Here is a 23,107-nt window from a genome sequence, read left to right as displayed (position 1 = left end):
TCCTGTACATTACTCTGCCATTGGTAAGGGAGTCCTGTACATTACTCTACTATTGGTAAGGGAGTCCTGTACATTACTCTGCCATTGGTAAGGGAGTCCTGTACATTACTCTGCTATTGGTAAGGGAGTCCTGTACATTACTCTGCTATTGGTAAGGGAGTCCTGTACATTACTCTACTATTGGTAAGGGAGTCCTGTACATTACTCTGCCATTGGTAAGGGAGTCCTGTACATTACTCTGCCATTGGTAAGGGAGTCCTGTACATTACTCTGCTATTGGTAAGGGAGTCCTGTACATTACTCTACTATTGGTAAGGGAGTCCTGTACATTACTCTGCCATTGGTAAGGGAGTCCTGTACATTACTCTGCCATTTGTAAGCGAGTCCTGTACATTACTCTGCCATTGGAAAGGGAGTCCTGTACATTACTCTACTATTGGTAAGGGAGTCCTGTACATTACTCTGCCATTGGTAAGGGAGTCCTGTACATTACTCTGCTATTGGTAAGGGAGTCCTGTAAATTACTCTGCCATTGGTAAGGGAGTCCTGTACATTACTCTGCCATTGGTAAGGGAGTCCTATACATTACTCTACTATTGGTAAGGGAGTCCTGTACATTACTCTGCCATTGGTAAGGGAGTCCTGTACATTACTCTGCCATTGGTAAGGGAGTCCTATACATTACTCTACTATTGGTAAGGGAGTCCTGTACATTACTCTGCCATTGGTAAGGGAGTCCTGTACATTACTCTGCCATTGGTAAGGGAGTCATGTACATTACTCTGCCATTGGTAAGGGAGTCCTGTACATTACTCTGCCATTGGTAAGGGAGTCCTGTACATTACTCTGCCATATGTAAGGGAGTCCTGTACATTACTCTGCCATTGGTAAGGGAGTCCTGTACATTACTCTGCCATTGGTAAGGGAGTCCTGTACATTACTTTGCCATTTGTAAGGGAGTCCTGTACATTACTTTGCCATTTGTAAGGGAGTCCTGTACATTACTCTGCCATATGTAAGGGAGTCCTGTACATTACTCTGCCATTGGTAAGGGAGTCCTGTACATTACTCTGCCATTGGTAAGGGAGTCCTGTACATTACTCTGCCATTGGTAAGGGAGTCCTGTACATTACTCTGCCATTGGTAAGGGAGTCCTGTACATTACTCTGCCATTGGTAAGGGAGTCCTGTACATTACTCTGCCATTGGTAAGGGAGTCCTGTACATTACTCTGCCATTGGTCAGGGAGTCCTGTACATTACTCTGCCATTGGTAAGGGAGTCCTGTACATTACTCTGCCATTGGTCAGGGAGTCCTGTACATTACTTTGCCATTTGTAAGGGAGTCCTGTACATTACTCTGCCATTGGTAAGGGAGCCCTGTACATTACTCTACCATTGGTAAGGGAGTCCTGTACATTACTCTGCCATTGGTAAGGGAGTCCTGTACATTACTTTGCCATTTGTAAGGGAGTCCTGTACATTACTCTACTATTGGTAAGGGAGTCCTGTACATTACTCTACCATTGGTAAGGGAGTCCTGTACATTACTCTACCATTGGTAAGGGAGTCCTGTACATTACTCTGCCATTGGTAAGGGAGTCCTGTACATTACTTTGCCATTTGTAAGGGAGTCCTGTACATTACTCTACTATTGGTAAGGGAGCCCTGTACATTACTCTACCATTGGTAAGGGAGTCCTGTACATTACTCTGCTATTGGTAAGGGAGTCCTGTACATTACTCTGCCATTGGTAAGGGAGCCCTGTACATTACTCTGCCATTGGTAAGGGAGTCCTGTACATTACTCTGCCATTGGTAAGGGAGTCCTGTACATTACTCTGCCATTGGTAAGGGAGTCCTGTACATTACTCTGCCATTGGTAAGGGAGTCCTGTACATTACTCTGCCATTGGTAAGGGAGTCCTGTACATTACTCTGCCATTGGTCAGGGAGTCCTGTGCATTACTCTGCCATTGGTAAGGGAGTCTTGTGCATTACTCTGCCATTGGTAAGGGAGTCCTGTACATTACTCTGCCATTGGTCAGGGAGTCCTGTGCATTACTCTGCCATTGGTAAGGGAGTCTTGTGCATTACTCTGCCATTGGTAAGGGAGTCCTGTACATTACTCTGCCATTGGTAAGGGAGTCCTGTGCATTACTCTGCCATTGGTAAGGGAGTCCTGTACATTACTCTGCCAGTGGTAAGGGAGTCCTGTACATTACTCTGCCATTGGTCAGGGAGTCCTGTGCATTACTCTGCCATTGGTAAGGGAGTCCTGTGCATTACTCTGCCATTGGTAAGGGAGTCTTGTGCATTACTCTGTCATTGGTAAGGGAGTCCTGTACATTAACAGAGCTTGCTTAGCACTAGTGATGAGCAAGCTGGGGGTATTTCACTGCACAGAAATTCTTTTGAAACCATAATATTCTGCCAGAGTGCAACAGAAAGGGAAGATTATATTGCAGTTAAGGTGTTTAAGCTGTGCAATAGCATATACAATAACAATAAACATGTAGCCTCTCAGAGCAATAGTTTAGCTGCCGGGGTCAGTGACCCCCATTTAAAAGCTGGAATGAGTTAGTAAAGAAAGGCAAAAAAATTCAAAAACTATAAAAAATACAGTAAATAATGAAGACCAATTACAAAGTTGCAAGCAATGGGGCATTCTACAACATACAAGAAGTTTACCTAATGGTGAACCACCCCTTTAAACATATAGACACTCAAATTTATGCCAAATAAAGAGGACACCCATGACCCTTAACCATGATGTTTTACATTGCTTACTTGCAACAAAATGCTATATTTCTATAGCTAATACTGTAAAACTGTATTTAACAACATATTGAGCTATTTATAACATTGTTAACTCCCTTTCTATTTCCAACAGGAGTACAGTTCACCTTTCATACTTTTCATCTGGAAGATCTTCATGACTACCTGCTAATAACTGAAAATGGTAGTTTTACCCAGCCACTGGCACGGCTGACTGGATCAGAGCTCCCTACAGCAATCAATGCTGGCCTCTATGGGAATTTCAGAGCTCAGTTGCGTTTTATTTCAGATTTTTCAATATCATATGATGGATTTAACATTACATTTTCTGGTAAGAATAGTAAGCCAGTGTACCATTTAAAACTGTAATATTCAATAGAAATGCCTATACTTTGAATACAAATTATTTGGGGAAAAAAAGAAAAATACCTTGAAAAAAAAGCTTAATTATACATACTGCACACCTTTTGTAAATTTTGTAAGTAAACATTTTGTCGTTTGCCTTTAAAGGAGAAGGAAAGGTAAAAACTAAGTAAGTCTTATCAGAAAGGTCACTACAGCCATAAGCACTCACAGAAAAGCTGCACTGAGTCCTCTATCAAAAGAAACACAGGATTTCTTCTCTCCTATTTTGTAAACATGTGTTCAGTATCTGACTTCCTCTCTCAGAAAAATCCTTCATTCCCGGGGAGGTCTCTCCTCTCTCCCCTCTCCTGCTTGCCCCTCCCATAAAAATTCATAAAAATTACTCCCCCTACCATTAGGAATGTGTGATCTGGGATATAACTAAGCTGCAAGCAGGAAGCTATGAAGACCAAGCTAAAATGGCAACTGCTATCTTAAACAAAAAGAGAAAGCTTCTAGGGCTCTTTACTCAGGTATGGTAATGCTTTCTGCAGAATAAATATAGTGTTCTAGGTGGCACTAATGTGGCAAATCTATTGGCAGTAAAATGCCAAAATGACTTTCCGTCTCTTTTAAAATGAATGGCCATGCACATGAATTAGTGAGTACCTTGTATTCTTATTACCTTATTTTCTTAGTTACCCTATAAAAGCCTATAAAACAAACCTAATCCTGTCTATGTATTGTAAGACTTCTGTCTAGGTACAGAAGCATAAATGGATCATTTTTTTGTCTCTCACATTATTGAAAATATGATGTATTCTTTTTATCTAGAATATAATCTTGAACCTTGTGAAGACCCTGGAGTTCCTCAGTATGGGAAACGTTTTGGACACAGTTTTGGAGTAGGAGACACAATAATGTTTACTTGTTCAGCTGGATATCGCTTGGAAGGAATATCAGAGATCATCTGTCTTGGCGGTGGTCGGCGCGTGTGGAGTGCACCTCTGCCAAGGTGTGTGGGTACGTGGTCAGCTGCTTTCATTTGCTTGTATGTGTAGTTACTGTTAAAAGATTTGAGCAAAGTATTTGTGTTTCTGCTTTTCCTTTTTAATATACCTTTAGTTTAAATTGTTTACTAAACCACGTATACACAAAGTAAGAGATTCCGTAGCTCAATAGAGAGGTGAGATATCAGATGCTGAATTTTCCAAGCAATAAGAAAATAGACTTTCATGAATATTTTCCTTCTTACTGTTTTTACTTGTATTATACTAATTTATGTATGTAATTGCATATTTTTGTATGCTTTACATGTATGAATGTTCTGCATCAGTTGCATAGAATTTTAATTCTCTTAACTGCATACATATTTTATTCCATGAAAGGCATCAGGCCTACTTTTACACTCAACCAGTCAATAAGCATTATCGTTGTCCTTAGTAGGGAATCATATAGTTTGCTTTAGTCACATTAGATTGAGTCACGCTAGATTGAGGCTTTATGATTTGATTGTGAGTAAACAACACCATTCATTTTAATTGGTAAAAGAATGTGGCTATATTCTAGGTTCTTAGTTCATACCCATCTTCATATTGGGTCTTTCCTTTAGACTTTTGGGGGCACATTAACTAATCCACGAATGTCCGAAAAGCGTCCGAATGTGTTTTTTTCGTAATGATCGGTATTTCGCGTTTTTTTACGGAAATTGTCGCGACTTTTTCGTAGCCGTTACAACTTTTTCGCAAATTGTCGCGACTTTTTCATATCGTTACGACTTGCGCGAATTGTCGCGACTTTTTCGTAGCCATCGCGCCGAGTACGAAAGTTTCGGATTCATTCAAGCTTCAGTATCGTGACTTTCCTTGGGCGAGGTTGGAGCTGCAGAGTGCCATTGAGCCCTATGGGAGGCTTTCCTTGGGCCAGGTTGGAGCTGCAGAGTGCCATTGAGCCCTATGGGAGACTTTCCTTGGGCCGGGTTGGAGCTGCAGAGTGCCATTGAGCCCTATGGGAGGCTTTCCTTGGGCCAGGTTGGAGCTGCAGAGTGCCATTGAGCCCTATGGGAGACTTTCCTTGGGCCAGGTTGGAGCTGCAGAGTGCCATTGAGCCCTATGTGAGACTTTCCTTGAGCCAGGTTGGAGCTGCAGAGTGCCATTGAGCCCTATGGGAGACTTTCCTTGGGCCGGGTTGGAGCTGCAGAGTGCCATTGAGCCCTATGGGAGACTTTCCTTGAGTCAGGTTGGAGCTGCAGAGTGCCATTGAGCCCTATGGGAGACTTTCCTTGGGCCGGGTTGGAGCTGCAGAGTGCCATTGAGCCCTATGGGAGACTTTCCTTGGGCCGGGTTGGAGCTGCAGAGTGCCATTGAGCCCTATGGGAGACTTTCCTCGGGCCGGGTTGGAGCTGCAGAGTGCCATTGAGCCCTATGGGAGACTTTCCTTGGGCCAGGTTGGAGCTGCAGAGTGCCATTGAGCCCTATGGGAGACTTTCCTTGGGCCGGGTTGGAGCTGCAGAGTGCCATTGAGCCCTATGGGTGACATTCCTTGGGCCAGGTTGGAGCTGCAGAGTGCCATTGAGTCCTATGGAAGGCTTCCAAAATCATGCAAAGTCTGAAGGTTTTGCCCGCCGTTTACGAGTGCTCACTACGAAAAAGTCGCGACAATATACAAGCAAATCGTAACGGCTAAGAAAAAGTCTCGACAATTCACGCAAGTCACAAGGTCTACGTAAAAGTAGTGAAATTTCCAATAAAGTCATGACGGCGACGAAAAAATCGCAAAAAATACGAAAAAGTCGCAAAATGTTCGTTTCCAATCCGAATTTTTCCCATTCGGATTCGTGGATTAGTAAATCAGCCCCTATGTCTTGTTAGCAGACAATGTGCAAACATAATGACAGAAAAACCCTCCCAACTTCTGAAGTGGGAGATGAGAACTTCTGAGAACCACATCATTCTGTATAATAGGAGTATTTTAGTATTTAATAATATAACCTTTCATTTTTTCCCAATATAAATCATAATAAATCATTCACACAGTGATGTGTTCTATCAGATCACTCTCCAGCTATTTCTCAGCATTGACATTTTTCAATGCAATTATCCTAAAATCTGGACAAAGAAGAATTTAATAAGTAAACTGTAGGGATAAGTAGAATACACCTTTGTATCAGAGTACACAAAAGGAGTATAAATAGTGGCGCTTATAAAGAAAAGCTCACATTTTTTTATAGTAGCCAAATTTCAGACATAAACAGTGAAAGAGAGTGAAAATTATAGCAAAGTAGATTCGGCAGCAACTTTCCACATTTCGCCACTGGTGACAAAATTTGTGTGTTAAAGTTTGGCGGGCGTCAAAAAATTGTTTCCTGAATCCCCAAAAAATTGTTTTGTACGTAAAAAGATGGTGCACATCAAAAAAAAATGTGGCGCACGTAGTTTTTTTGATGTGTGCCTCATTTTTTTGACATGTGCGTCAACAAAATTGTTGCATTCATTAAAAATTGCAGCGCAGGACAATTTTTCTTTGACACGTGACATTTTTGCCTTTTCGCAGATTTTCCGCCATTTGCCGAATCTTTTCAAGATTCTCAAAATTTTTGGCAACCCAAACATGACAGATTCGCTCATCACTATAGCAAAGTCCATGCTGATAAATTATTATTTTATGGGTTATTTCAAATAAGAAGAGGTACATTTGGAAAGCATATTGTAGGTGTAGTTTTGAGGTGGGTAGAGAAGGAACTGATAGTGTCGCTTTTGTCAGCAGAATTAATTATTTTTCCTCTACAGTTTTTAAAAAAGCACTCTTGAAAAGAATGAAAAAGCAAAGTAGACATTTCCATTATTGCAAAGAATTCTATTTTAGAATCCCTGACCTTAGAGCGTTTTGCAGTGACAGAAATGCCTACACAGTTCCCATTGGCTTTTGATTTGCTCTGTAGACAGGACTGTTGGACTGCTGCTGGCCATTGATACTTTAAACTTAATCTTTTTTATTATGTGTAGAGATAACTAATCAATGTGTACTGTACAAAGTGGTTTATTTTGCTTTCTACAGACAAAATTGTCACACGTGTATATATTTATATAGTATACATCCCATGTATACATGGGATGAACACTCATTCACCTAAGCTCAGTCTAAAGACTTAGGGGCCCATTCATTAAACCACAATTTAGTTTTTTTTTAGAAAAATCTGTATTTTTTCTAACTTATAGAACTTTTTCGTAATGTCCACAATAATTTCGTTAAAATTCCACAACTTTTTTGTGGTTTTCGTTAACTTCCGCAAAGACTTAACTTTAAGAAGGGGCTGGATGGATTCTTAGCAAGGGAGGGAATACAGGGGTATGGGAGATAGCTCTTAGTACTAGTTGATCCAGGGACTGGTCCGATTGCCATCTTGGAGTCAGGAAGGAATTTTTTCCCCTCTGCAGCAAATTAGAGAGGCTTCAGATGGGGTTTTTTGCCTTCCTCTGGATCAACTAGTAGTTAGGCAGGTTATATATAGGCATTATGGTTGAACTTGATGGACGTATGTCTTTTTTCAACCCAACTTACTATGTTACTATGATAATTTTCAGAATTCATTCAAGCTTTGGTATTGTGACTATCTTTTGGCCAGATTGGAGCTGTAGGGTGCCATTGAGTCCTGTGGCTTCCAAAATCATACATTGAAGGTTTCAAAACCAGAAAGGTTTTTACGCCGTTTACGAAAAATGTCACTTTCGGAACGCAGCCACAATATTTTCGTACGACCAATAAAATAATTTTCGTCATCATCAGAAATTATCGTCGTTACTCCAAATTTTTTGCATATAGGGATTTTAGCACAAAAAATAGTGGTTTAATGAATGAGCCCCTAAGTCTAAAGAGTCAAATAGGGTAATGTAAAATGATGCAAAGTTTGCTGTAGGTATAGTCACCTAATGAAACCAATCACCTGTCTGAAATAAAAGAATTGATTGGTTGTTATAGGCAAACATTGCCCTGTTATTACATTCTCTCAGAGTGTAAACAGTACATTGGCATTACATCTTTTCATGATGCTTTGGATTCCCGGTGAATTTCTATTGGCTGAAATTGCAAGGGAATAAGCTGCTCAGGACATTCTCCCAAATGTTTTCTTTTTTCTTTGAAAATAAATATTTGGCACATTGGATCAGTACTAATATAATTAGTTATTAGGACCATATGGGGATATGATGTCTAACTTTTTTTAGGTAGACAGAATAGTTAAGCATAGGAGTCAATATCTTAAGTAAGCTAGCAAAAAGATTAAAGGTAATTCCGTTATGTTATTATACTAACCATAGGACAACGTGGGGCATTCATTTTATGATGGCTGACTCAATTCAAGTTTACAGAATAGTTAAGCAAGAGTAAATACATACACAGTGAATAGCCTAAGTAAGCTAGCAGGGCATAAGCAGGGTAGCCAAAGCAAACTTGTTCATTTATAATTATCAGTAAATAAATACATATATGAAAAGTTGAAATTTTCTTAGTTTAAAGTGTCACTGCTTTGCTAATATCTATTATACAGATAAGGGATCTGTTATCCAGAATTCTTGAACGTACATGATATTGTCCTATCATTAAAGAGAAAAAAAATCATTCAAAAATAAAGAATTGTTTTTTAAATGGAACTCTTGTTTCCAGATGAGAGATACCGTACCCCCATTACCATTTAACTGCAAAGAGCCAAAATAGTGCTTAAATGTCCAGTACACCTAATGATTTCTTCTTAAATCCTTAAAGGAACAGTAACACCAAACAATGAAAGTGTATAAAAGTAACTAAAGTATTATGTACTATTGCCCTGCACTGGTAAAAGTTGTGTGTTTACTTCAGAAAGTCTACTATAATTTATCTAGTAGAATTAAGTCTAAAACAACTGGACTTTTCTGAGTTTTTTTAGTTTTTTAGTTTTAGACTTAATTCTACTAGATACTGTATATCATGACCTGGATGAATGAGAATCTTCATAGACATATTTTTCTACTATAGTTTATATAAATAAGCTGCTGTGTAGCCATGGGGGCAGCCATTCAAAGGAGAAAAGGCACAGGCACATAGCAGATAACAGATAAAACACTATTGTATTCTACAGAGCTTATCTGTTATCTGCTATGTAACCTGTGCCTTTTCTCCTTTTTTCCAGCTTGAATGGGTGCCCCCATGGCTACACAGCAGCTTATTATATAAATTATAGTAGTGTTACTGTAGCAAACACACCAGTTTTACCAGTGCAGGGCAACAGTGCATTATATTTTTATTACTTTAAAGCTCTTTCATTTTTTGGTGTTACTGTTCCTTTAAGTTCCAACCCTACTGTAGAACTTCCTATGTATATGTTTCATATGCTGTATGATCATAAATCTACCAGTGCCTCCTAAATAAATAACACAAATTGTACGACTGGCAGTTCGTTATATGCCACTTAAAAAATTGATGTATTCCTAGGAATAAGACAGTTCAAGTTAGAGTGTTAAAACCTCCAGGGTAAAAGGATCAGGTTGGTAATGATGTTAATAGGCTTAGTTATGTTTAACAGTAACATTGGGAAAAGTAGTTATAAAGAATACCCTAGCCTATTAAAATGTGTCCTCTCACAATGTGCTTTATCTGCAGCTGAATGTGGAGCATCTGCAACAAGTAATGAAGGAATTCTGCTGTCTCCGAATTATCCACTGAACTATGAAAATAACCATGAATGTATTTACAGCATCCAAGTTCAAGCAGGAAAAGGAATCAATATTTCTGCCAGAACCTTTCACTTAGCACAAGGAGATGTTCTAAAAGTAGGTTATTTAAAAAAACATTAATTCATTTTGGGGGAATAATAATCGAGTAATTAAAACTTTGATTTTTTTTTTTAAAAAAGAGGGGCTGAATGTTAGTTTTTTAATTTTATTTTAATAGAGTCATTATGTCAAGTCAAGTGTGAAACACTGTATAAAATATTCTTTTCCCTAAGAACCCTGCTGAAGATGGGAACATGGTTTCAGAACAGGTTAAAGAGACATTGGTTATTCATTTTACAATGAATTCTGTCAATATGGAAACCAGCAAGAATAGAACCAACTTACTAGCAAATACAGGAAAATCCCAGGGGTGTAGTCATTTTAGTTCCCTAACAGTGATGGGCGAAATATTTCGGCAGGCATGGATTCGCGGAAAATTTGCTGTGCGTCCAAAAATTGTCGCAAGAATAGTCAAGGGCATCAAAAGAATAGTCGCGCATCCAAAAATTGTCGCAAGAATAGTCGCGAGCGTCAAAAGAATAGCCTCGCACGTCCAAAAATTGTCACAAGAATAGTCGCGGGCGTCAAAAGAATAGTCGCGCGTCCAAAAATTGTCGCAAGAATAGTCACGGGCGTCAAAAGAATAGTCGCACGTCCAAAAATTGTCACAAGAATAGTCGCGGGCGTCAAAAGAATAGTCGCGCGTCCAAAAATTGTCGCAAGAATAGTCACGGGCGTCAAAAGAATAGTCGCACGTCCAAAAATTGTCACAAGAATAGTCGCGGGCGTCAAAAGAATAGTCGCGCGTCCAAAAATTGTCGCAAGAATAGTCACGGGCGTCAAAAGAATAGTCGCACGTCCAAAAATTGTCGCAAAAATAGTTGTGGGTGTCAAAAGAATAGTCACGCGTCCAAAGATTTCGCAAGAATAGTCACGGGCGTCAAAAGAATAGTCGCGCGTCAAAAGAATAGTCCCAGCTGACAGTTTTTTTTTCTGCACGACATTTTCACAAATTTTTCACCGTTTCGCAACATTCGCAAACTTTTCTGTGAAGCAAAATGGGACAGATTTGCTCATCACTATTCTCTAATTGTGGGGCTATTGGCTATGGGCAAATAAGTAGGCTACTTTACCTCTAACACACTAGAATGGGAAGAGGCTCTAAGGGGTGCAGTGTGTACAATGATAAGACTGTGGCAACAACAAAAAAGTTTTAATGGCTTACTAAATACCATTTATATCCATTACTGTTGAGCTGTAAATTCATTTATAGGAAAACTAAACCCAAAAAATGGCTATGTCTAAAAACACCATATTATATATACTAAACTTACTGTACCAGCCTAAAGATTCAGCATCTCAGTAGTAGCAATGATTAAGGTATTAAGAGTTATCACAGGAGCTCCCCATCTTGGAAAGTGCCTGTGACACGCACATGCTCGGTGTGTTCTGAGAAGCTGTTGGGAAGCTGAGCTTAGGGGTCGTCACAAAACCTCAAGCTGGAAATGAGGTTGGCTTCTTATAAAAGCTGCTGCTACAGGGCTGATTATTAAATTCTGTTGCTAGTTGCACTGGTTTCAGATTTGCTATGTAGTAATTATCTGTATGAATTAATAATCAGCCTTATATTGTGACCTTTATATTCTAAACATGCAGTGTATTGTGCATCGGTCCCTAAACTCAATAATTGAGAGCACCACAGAACATGTGCAGTGAATCAGCAGAAAAGAAGATGAGGGCGCTAATGGGGCATCTTTGGGGGCACAGATCTTCCCTGTCAAAGGGCTGTGGTTGCCTAGGGCTGGTACAGAAGCCCAAAACATACACATGTACAACATTTCTAGCCTACTTCTTTAGTTAGGCTTTAGTTCTCCCTTAAGTTTTAACTTATTCAACAATAAAAAAAAAAAATACATTCCGCTAAGGTGCAAGCTATGCTACAACATTGGCAAATAATTGTTGTGCATTGGTAGGTGTAAAGTACAAGGTACCCTTTCACCTTGGGTTGTCTAGGGTGGATGGAAGTTAGGTTCAACCCATACTGTGCAAGCACTTTCTATATGGTGATTTAATACATGCAAAAAATAAATAAATAAATAAATAAGGGCCCTGATGAAGATATAGATAAAGTGTGGTAGAAAAGTATGTAGAATTAAAAAAGAATTTCAGTAGAATAAACAATGAATACATAAAAGAATGATATAAGAGAATTAGCTGCTTTGTAACAAAATATACACTCACCAGCACGAATACACCATAAATGTTATAGGTCCATTCTCATTTTTGATTAAATTACGTAAGATAAAAGGTGAGAGGGGAATTGCCCTAAGCCAATGAAAGTAATGGACGTGCCCTATTTTAGTTTACCATGACAAATGATGCTCTTGGTGTTAATAATATATTTTTCATTCTCTTAAGGAGCCTATTTATCAAGCTGTGTAAAATGATTTATGTAGGAAGAATTGTGCAAAATAAACAGTGTATTTATTAAACGGTATATTTCTGAGTGATTTTACAACACCCATTGACACTCCTTTTACACCACCTGAGCATCATCATTTATTATTATTTTACACCTTCGACCTTGAGTAAGTCAATAGGGAAAACTCAGATGGCAATGGCGCCTGCTTTTTACTCCAAAATTGATTTCACAATCAATACACATCTTGCTAAATACACCAGATTTTATATGGCGGATGCTTCTTGGCGTTCAGACAGTGAAGTGTGTATTCATAAACAGGTCTGTAAATCTAAATGATAATGGTGTAAAAATGTTGTCATACATCATAATAAACGGAAGAATGTTATGTTTAACTGCTTACAAGTAAATATGCAATATACAGTTATAGTTTGTCACATCAATGTGAAGGGGAAAGGCTTAGAGGTGCTAGCAAAGTTTGACTGTAAAGGTTATTTCTGCATTATTTAATTTTCTGTGCCAGAGGATATATACATAGTTGGGAAGTAATTTTCATTTATTCATGGTGAGTTTTATGATACAGATGCAGCCAGCAAGTTTTCACATTCTGTCTCACCATGTCCAGACACCATTTTTTAAGCCTTAGGTCTTACCTCTAGATGGTGTCGAAGTGCAAAAACTTGCCAGCAAAAGACAATAGAAATGCCATAGACCATGACACCATGGGGCACATTTACTAATCCCCGAATCCGAATCCCGAATGGGAAAAAACGGATTGGAAACAAATTTTTTGTGATTTTTTTCGTCGCTGTCACGATTGTTTCGTATTTGTCGCGACTTTTTCGGCGCCGCCGTGACTTTATCGTATTTTGCGCGATTATTTCGTTGGCGTCGCAATTTTTTCGTATTGCGCTATAGTAAACGGCGGAAAAACCAATCCGAATGTTTCGTGACGGCGATGAAAAAGTCGCGAAAAATATATACGATAAAGTCATAACAGCAACGAAAAAGTCATGCAAAATACGAAACAATCACGACGGTGACGAAAAAAATCACAAAATTACCGATCATTACGAAAAGAACGCAATCGGACGCTTTCAGATGTTCGTGGATTAGTAAATGTGCCCCCATGTGTTGGTATTTTTTCTAACCCAACATGCCTTGTCATAAAACAAGACTCTGAGACAAAGTTCTCTTAGAAAGGCTGAGTCATTTATTAGTTATACAAAACACAAGTCTTTTGGAAGCAATCGCTATAGCACATCGACGGAGGCTACAGCATGTGTTAAGAGAGAGACTTCAAAACAATACAACAATGCTTTTATAAGCTTTTCATAGATGCTGGTTTTCATCAGGTACAATATTCATATTAAACATAAAGAGTTATTTCCATATAAGGCAAAATTCTTAGTTACAAAAACATCTGTTATTAAGAGCATACAACCATATCAAACTTAAGAGGAACTACAGTAGATGCATTGCTAGACATTGCATAGTTTCATCTCTTCCAGCTATGATCTAGTGACTTTTCTATGAAGTATTTGTTAATCCATAACTGCCTTTAGGCCGAACTCTATTGGGGACATGAATTTGGGCTATAAATGAAATAAAGGAGCGGTGTTCCCCTCAAGATAGTTCTGTCTTGGGGCAAAAGTCTCTTTAATTATCAACACATGGTGATGAATTTTGGTGGGTTTTTTTTCTCCTTAATATGATGACCAATTAGAGACATAGTTAAAGAACTAGGCTGCATATGCATATTAGATAAACTGGTCTCTAGCAAAAGAACAAAGTTCAGGATTACCTAATGTGCATAGGACATATATATTAGTAGCAGGTCAATGATGTCAATAAATCCAAAACCTGCTCCCCAACTCCTCTCTCATTCCCTCCTCACACTCTCGCATTCAAGACTTTGCAAGGGCTGCCCCCCTTCTCTGGAATTCACTCCCACAAACTGTCAGACTTTCTCCCAATCTCTCTGCCTTCAAGAGATCTCTAAAAACACATTAATTCAGAGAAGCTTACCTTAATCTAGTTTAGCAATACCCTGTGCCCCACCTCTCACAACTCTGGTCATGCCCATTCCCACACCTTGTGTCTCAACCCTTTCTCCTTGTAGATTGTAAGCTCTTTTGGGCAGGGCTCTCTTCACCTCTTGTATCGGTTATTGATTGCTTTATATGTTACTCTGTATGTCCAATGTATGTAACCCACTTATTGTACAGCGCTGCGGAATATGTTGGTGCTTTATAAATAAATGTTAATGTAATGTAATTTTGCTACCAGATCTAGTCCTGTACTTGACATTTTCAGAATAAATAGGATATAAACAACCTATTGCCAAATTTGGCCATCAAATAATCCTTAATCAATCAATAATCCTTAAAAAATACCTGTTACATGTGTTGTCCTAAATGTCCTCTATTGGAGAAATTTAGCAAATATTGAATGTCATTTTTGGACATATGTAATTAATTCTTCTGGCTGATGAAAAGTAGCATTGCAAAAAACAGATTCTCCATTGAGTAATTCTCATTATGCCTTAGTCTAACTGCTTTCACAATGCTGCGTGCCGCTTGACTAGTTTCTCAAGAACAGTTGTCTGCAGCACAGACCTTGTTCGAAGTTCATTTCGGAAGTAATTTATCTTGTTGCCTTTCATTGTTCTGCTGGAGCACCCTTATGCAAACCGAGCTCTAGAATTTTGTCAAATTAATAAGATTGTGTTTACAAATTAAGTAAAGAAAGGTAGTGACCGTAATTCTGAATATGGTCCTCTCTATGATAATTAGTTTTGTACATTTTAAGCCTGAATACAATGATAGCATTTTCTTTTTTTATACGTTTAATCAACACATGAGTTCTTATATTGTCTTGTGTAATTGATTCCTAAGCACTGGCAAATAATATATTTTGAATTGGAATGTATAAAGCTGTGTTAATGTTAATGCATTTGCAAACAATGGCAAGAAACTAGGTACACATTACTGCAATTACTATATTTGACATCTTGAACACATTTCCAAAATACATTTTCTAAGATCACTTTGTTGTTAGCACCATTATGTTGATTTCGCCATTGAATGATTATACTAATGGATTCCTGAAATGTGCATTTGGTGTTGTCTGCTTCCTATGTAAACTGATATCTGAATATCTTGTCCCAATGATAGTATTTCTCAGCTTCTGGATATTTTATGACTCTTTAGGAGCTAAGGGAAGCCAGACATGGATATCTGTTGGCTTTTGGTGATTTTATTATGTGCCTAAAAATTACTTGTAGAAGAATAACACACTTTTCACAGATTTGCTAATTATAAACCACTTATTTCTTGTCACTTATACCACAAACAAAATATCCTGCGTTAAATGCCCCCAACTACTATTTCACAACTATTTCACATTCACAATGTTTTATTTACCAGTAGGTCCTTCCAACAGACACGAGGGCACCCACTCCGTTTAGAAGAAGGGAGGTTTCGTTTAAATACTCGGAAAGGATTTTTTACAGTGAGAGCTGTGAAGTTCTGGAATTCCCTCCCCGAATCAGTCGTGCTGGCTGATACATTATATAGCTTTAGGAGGGGGCTGGATGGATTCTTAGCAAGTGAGGGAATACAGGGTTATGGGAGGTAGCTCTTAGTACAAGTGAGGGAATACAGGGGTATGGGAGATAGCTCTCAGTACAAGTGAGGGAATACAGGGGTATGGGAGATAGCTCTCAGTACAAGTGAGGGAATACAGGGGTAGGGGAGATAGCTCTCAGTACAAGTGAGGGAATACAGGGTTATGGGAGATAGCTCTTAGTACAAGTGAGGGAATACAGGGGTATGGGAGATAGCTCTCAGTACAAGTGAGGGAATACAGGGGTATGGGAGATAGCTCTCAGTACAAGTGAGGGAATACAGGGGTAGGGGAGATAGCTCTCAGTACAAGTGAGGGAATACAGGGGTAGGGGAGATAGCTCTCAGTACAAGTGAGGGAATACAGGGGTAGGGGAGATAGCTCTCAGTACAAGTGAGGGAATACAGGGGTATGGGAGATAGCTCTCAGTACAAGTGAGGGAATACAGGGGTATGGGAGATAGCTCTCAGTACAAGTGAGGGAATACAGGGTATGGGAGATAGCTCTCAGTACAAGTGAGGGAATACAGGGGTATGGGAGATAGCTCTCAGTACAAGTGAGGGAATACAGGGGTATAGGAGATAGCTCTCAGTACAAGTGAGGAAATACAGGGGTATGGGAGATAGTTCTTAGTACAAGTTGATCCAGGGACTGGTCCGATTGCCATCTTGGAGTCAGGAAGGAATTTTTTCCCCTCTGCGGCAAATTAGAGAGGCTTCAGATGGGGTTTTTTGCCTTCTACTGGACCAACTAGCAGTTAGGCAGGTTATATATAGGCAATATGGTTGAACGTGATGGACGTATGTCTTTTTTCAACCCAACTTACTATGTTACAACAGGCTCAAACTCATGGTCAGTCAGTTTTACTTTTCTATTGGTTTAGTTGGTTGAATCAGAAATATGTTGGGTGCCAGTTTGAATCACAAATGTATGTTTAATTAGCTGGGGCTGGGTTGCATCATGTTGAGTCAAAGCTGAAGCCTAGTATATCTATTCAGAATGTTATGACTGCAAATTCCAAATCTACAGCAATTACTTTATTATTTGATGCTTATTACCTAGATTGAAAGAATAGACAGAACAGGGGCAGCAGCTCCATTTGCAATTATCAAATGTGAAATCTCGATATATGTTTAGATTAGGTTGTGTTTTCAATTTTAACACCAATGCTGTCATCATGCTAATCTGTTATCTTGTTAATTACTGTGATTATTCCAAGTATTATTTATAGATAGTCAAACTTTTATCAAAGACATTATCTGTTGCAAAATGTAATAGCATTTATTTCAATGGAAATTGGTTTGACAATAATCTATATAATTAAATGACAGGATGGGACATGTTGAGCCAATGGAGCCAAAAGTTTGGATATCGCTTGCTCCATCTGAATGCTCTGAATTTAGAAACATGCCTTGTTTCCAAAACATGGGGGAGGAAATACATTTTCTAAAAAAAAAAATCACTTCTTATTTGCAGATCTATGATGGGAGAGACAACACCGCACACCTACTGGGTGCCTATACCGCATCGTCTTTAAGAGGACTGACGTTGAGCAGCACATCTAACCATCTGTGGTTGGAATTCAATTCTGACTTTGAAGTTACTGATGAAGGCTTTCAGTTAGTTTATACTAGTAAGTAAACTACTTTAAACTAGACTTTAAATGCGTGATGTACCCTTTACTGGATCAAGAGAAATTATTTACCACTTTATCCCCCTTTAATAACTCTCCTTTCCCTTTGGGGTGGATGGCCACTTCAGATGTGCCTGAAGTTCAGATCTCCAGGGAGATTATTTCTGTGTTGCCAAGGGGGAGAAGTCATTGGAATACTGATGCCCTACTAATGTTTTAATCTGTCCCCCTCTGTCATTTTTGAGATTTAAATTTTTAAATAAATAAATAAATGCACATTTGAGTTTGGTGAGTTTTTAAATTTTTTTTTCAAAGAAAAAAAATGAAAATTCACATATTCAAATTTTGATAAATAGTCCCCCCCATGACTGTTTTTTCCACCAATATGGATTAGTTACCCTAACGTACAAGCTAGTGTTTTATCATTTCAGATACAAACAATAAATTATTTGTTAAAATGGGCACTATGGCAGATTAATTAGGATAATGGGTTTCCGGATCCCATACCTGTATATATATTAGTATATTATTAGGAATGGCATACGCTCATTTTTTTAGCTGGATATTTGTTAGTATAGGGAAGCAGTGACAAAAAGCACTTGGTGTGGGTGTGCCCTATTTGCCTTATTTGCAATTATCCTCAGTAAGGTGCAACTATATATATATTTTTTTTTTTTTTTTTTTGGCAACCATATGTTGACATATCTGGTAAAATTATATTCCATACAATACCTAATACTTAATAGAAGTAACTCATATTTATTTTACTTAAGGCTTTGAACTCTCACACTGTGAAGATCCTGGTGTGCCTCAATTCGGATACAAAATCAGCGATCAGGGACATTTTGCTGGTAGCACAATCATTTACGGATGCAATCCAGGTTACACTCTTCATGGAAGCAGCCTTCTGAAATGTATGACAGGAGAGAGAAGAGCATGGGATTATCCCTTACCCTCTTGTATTGGTAAAAACCTTTATATTTATTGAATTATTTTTGTTACAATAGGATAGTGACACAGTTTATTATTATTATTATTATTATTATTATTATTATTATTATTATTATTAGTAGTAGTAGTAGTAGTAGTAGTAGTATTATTATTATTAATATTATTATTAGTATTAGTATTAGTATTATTATAAGTATTATTATTATTATTATTATTATTAATAATAATAATAATAATAATAATAATAGTAATAATAGGCCAAATAAAGAGTCCAGTATATATATATACAAGAGTCTAATATATTATAATACTGTAAACAACAGTTGTAAACAAAGAGAAAAAACTCTAATTTACACCCATATCTAGTGAAAGTACATTATATTATTTAAATATTCCTTAAAAATTGATTCTTTTTATGATGTTGTACCATTATCCTTCCATTATCCACCCATTGCTCACATTTTATTATCCAGTAGTAACATTTTGCTAGGAAGATGTCTTTTCCTACTTTAACAAACTAGCACATTTATCAAATACTCTCTGACTTTATTTTTTAAAGTTGCCAATTAACCTGTATTTATTAGACTGGGCTGAACATTTACATGAAATTATTGTATGTATTTTAATTTAATATTGCCTATGAAAGACTTACTTGCTAAAAATAATTTCATTAAAGAATTAGTAGCAATGTGGAAAATGATTAGTAAATCAAAGCTGATTTTTTTTCTTTGTTTTACAAATGGTACCTGCCATTAGCAACAACCGATTATAATAAGCCTACTGTAATACACCTAAACCTACATGCTTAATCCAAATGGAATGGCTAATGAAGGGGGACATTTATTTTACATTGATATAAAAGTAAAATAAATGAAAATAAAGTTTAACCTATTTCTGCCGTTGATTAAAGTTGGCTGTATTTTGTGCAACCTATATTTATATGAATTTCATTCATATCAGCTGAATGCGGTGGCCGTTTCAAAGGAGAATCATCTGGCAGAATATTATCACCTGGATATCCTTTCCCATATGACAATAATCTACGCTGCACATGGATAATTGAGGTGGACTTGGGAAATATCGTAAGGTAATTTAATAACCCTGGGCTTGTCAGAAAAAATATTCAATGTTAATGTTATTCATTAATTAATGTATGGTATTATAATACTAATATTGTGAAGACTTGAGGGCTGGCATACTTAACATTTTAGAATGGTTTTGATTTGAATTTTATTGGCATTAAATAGACATGGTTAGATATCATAGCTTTTCTCATTTGTACTTCAAATCCAATTACAATATTTGTCACATATTGGTTAATTTTGGATATTAAACTCAGTAAATATTCAATAGTATTTTATTAGGAGACGGTGAATAAGCTTATGTTTCATTTGGTGGTTGCATTAGTTACAATATGCCTTTACATTCTCTGTACTTGTATGCTAGTGCTTTTAAGAAATACAGGCTACTGCTAAAATTCTTTCTCAAGTACAGGTATAGGACCCATTATCCAGAATACTTGGGACCAAGGGTATTCTGGATAAGGGATCTTTCTGTAATTTGGATCTCCATACCTTAAGCCTACTAAAAAATCAATAAAACATTAATTAAACCCAATAGGATTGTTTTGCATCCAATAAGGATTATTTATATCTTAGTTGGGATCAATTACAAGGTACTGTTTTATTTCTACATAGAAAAACGAAATCAGTTCTAAAATTCTGAATTATTTGATTAAAATGGTGTCTATGGGAGACGGGCTTTCCGTAATTCGGAGCTTTCTGGATAACGGGTTTCCGGATAAGGGGTCCAATACCTGTATAATAAATATATGTAAAAAAAAAAAGTTGAATATTTCTATAAACACGGCAGGCATAAGGGTGATGTTGTTTTTGAAACAGTAATGGTTAGAAGCGGATAAAAATATAATCAATGTATATATATATTTTTGTGCTTTCTCAGCCTTCAATTTCTTGCCTTCGATACGGAAGCATCACATGACATACTGCGGGTTTGGGACGGACCACTTGAAAATGAAATGCTGCTGAAAGAAATCAGTGGCTCTCTTATTCCCGAAGGAATTCACAGTACCCTTAACATTGTTACAATTCAATTTGACACAGATTTCTACATCAGCAAATCTGGCTTTGCCATTCAGTTTTCAAGTAAGTTGTATTTCCTATGTTTAATAAACAATATTCCAAAAATATCATTAATTCATTTTTTGCTTGTAAAACTGTTTGGATTAATTTCATTTACTTCATGATTCTCTCTCCTATGGTCTTAGCATTTGTAAGAATATAATACAGTCTGCGTTTTAATCCCTTCTACACTTGGTAACTGGAAAAGGCATTGTGCATTTTTGGATGCAGTATAAAACTATGCTTGTAGAGTAAACAATAATGTGAGAATTTTGTGAACCATAAAAAAGAGATCAAAACAATCATCATACAATTTTGCTGGAAAGACTTTCCAAATGACTTTGAGATGAAGGGATGGAAAATAATAATAATTTTGTCAGAAAAATGATGATAATCTATCTTTAGAGAATGGTTAAATGCACAACTTTAGTGCATTCTGTGGGACTTGGGTCCAACATGTTGGCCAACTTTCATCAATGAGTCTGCCTAAAGTGCCATTTTTGTATTGGGGCTTGTTGATCACAGTCAAGTGTACATGAAATCAGTTGTACTCCATAGCTGCATGTGTTCACAGTGTCGGACTGAGATGGCAGGGGCTCACCAGAAAACCCTGGACCATGGGCCCACTCGCAGAACTTTAATTCCTCCTCTCCTCCCTCAAACTCTTTATTCTCCTAGTCTCTTCTCACTACATACTATACTCTATCCTTCCATCTATCAAGCTTCGTTGTTCCCATACAGAAAAAGGGAATGACCATGAAATAGGCTAAATAGTTAGAAGCAAGAGGGCCCACTGACACCTGGGCCCACCGGGAGTTTTCCTGGTATCCTGGTTGGCCAGTGTACATACTTGGGGCAGAATCAAATTTAAATATATTTTTTTCTTAACAGGAAAAAAAACTTGATATTTTTTTTTATTTCATTTGGTTTTTTTTTCCACCAGTCATAAAAAAGCTCAGTGTAAGCATTTTAAAGACCCATTAATACCAGAAAATTAAAAAGTTCTAAAATCAATTGCATTTATGCTTACATAGCCTTCACAAATCCAGCTTCAATTCAAGAGATCTTACCTGAAGTTTTTCATTTAGGAACCCTACCACTCTGGAGCCAAAATGCACACACACATGCATCAAAATGCTGTGGATAGTGATGGGCGAAATAATTTGCCAGGCAAGGTGAATTTCCGCATTTCACCATTGGTGGATTGTTTCACAAAAAAATTCACGCAACAATTTGCCGCATGACCAAAAATTAACAACCACATCAAAAAAATGTCATGCGCGTAAAAAAAATGACATGACCATAATTTTTTTGCAGCGGGCATCAAAAAAAAATTGTGCTGCCTATGATTTTTTTTGTAGCGGGCATCAAAAAATTGACGCGCACAACAATTTTTTTGCCGCACAACATTTTTGGCGTTTGCCCAATTTACTGCCATTTTGCGATTGGCTCATCACTAGCTATGGACTGATGCAGGATCTGACAACATTGGTACAGGTGGTCAGGCCGGAGAAAAGAAAGTTGTTTTATGTTTACCAGATACAAATAGTCTGTTTAGTTAAATTAATAATTTTCATATTTGGTGTCTTTAAGCCTCCACAGCGCAGCCAATTCTGTTTGCAAACATGACATGTCATGAGATAATGGGAATTATTTAATTCTGAGTTTATTATGGAACATTTTGCATGTGTGTTCAATTCTGAAGCCTATTTAAACACACCTGCCAAACAGAGGAAGTGCTATTTTTCCCTTTTTTGCTAGAGAATATCAAGATGTATTACTTCTGCTTCAAAATTCTATTCAAAGAAGGCAGGCATGATCATTCAGAATTAAATCATAAATGCATGCTTCAAATGAGACTGGTAAAATCAGTCATCTTGGATGCCTTTCTTTTTTAAATAATTCATATACATTGCACTGCATTGGCTGTTTACGTGGAGTCTTGTAGTTAATAACACTCCATTTTCAAATTTTCAGTACATTCAAAGTGTGGCAGATTCCTAGTTAATAATGTTATTATCAGCGAGACAACACACATTTGTGCACAGTAAATACCTAAAAGTAACCCCCCCCCAAAAAAACCCCCCCACAAAATATTGCTTTCAATGTTGGCAGTCACGGCCAGTTATTGTGGGCTATGTACATAATAACTAAGATTGAAAAAAAACTACTTCAGTTCAACCTTTTATATCTTTATAAAACCTGCCTAACGGCTAGTCAATTCAGAGCAAAAAATACATTCTGAAGCTTCTCAAATTTGCTTCCGAGGGGAAAAAAAATCCTTCCTAACTCAAAGATGGCAATAGGATTTGTACTAAGAGCTATTTTCAATAACCCTGTATTTCATCAATTGCTAAAAACGATCCAATCCCTTCTTGAAGCTATCTAATATATCTGCTGGTACGACTGATTCATGGGTGAGAATTCCACAACCTTATAGCAATCACATTAAAAAATCCTTTCTAAATGGT

General features: G+C 37.5%; 1 protein-coding gene across 1 annotated transcript in view; it reads left to right on the top strand.

Moving 5' to 3' along the window:
• The window catches only part of csmd3 (CUB and Sushi multiple domains 3), a 657,789-nt gene that overhangs the window by 383,005 nt on the left and 251,677 nt on the right, over positions 1-23,107 (top strand). Inside the window, exons 21-27 of the mRNA XM_018094906.2 lie at positions 2,890-3,105; positions 3,954-4,142; positions 9,753-9,922; positions 17,388-17,544; positions 18,318-18,509; positions 19,456-19,582; positions 20,458-20,660. Of these exons, the coding sequence (XP_017950395.2) occupies positions 2,890-3,105; positions 3,954-4,142; positions 9,753-9,922; positions 17,388-17,544; positions 18,318-18,509; positions 19,456-19,582; positions 20,458-20,660 (1,254 nt within the window). The remainder of the gene's footprint in view (positions 1-2,889; positions 3,106-3,953; positions 4,143-9,752; positions 9,923-17,387; positions 17,545-18,317; positions 18,510-19,455; positions 19,583-20,457; positions 20,661-23,107) is intronic.

Source organism: Xenopus tropicalis, chromosome 6, assembly GCF_000004195.4.
Source record: "Xenopus tropicalis strain Nigerian chromosome 6, UCB_Xtro_10.0, whole genome shotgun sequence".
Classification (NCBI taxonomy): domain Eukaryota; kingdom Metazoa; phylum Chordata; class Amphibia; order Anura; family Pipidae; genus Xenopus; species Xenopus tropicalis.
The sequence above is the reverse complement of the archived record's forward strand: the minus strand, read 5'-3'. Positions and strand labels throughout refer to the sequence as shown.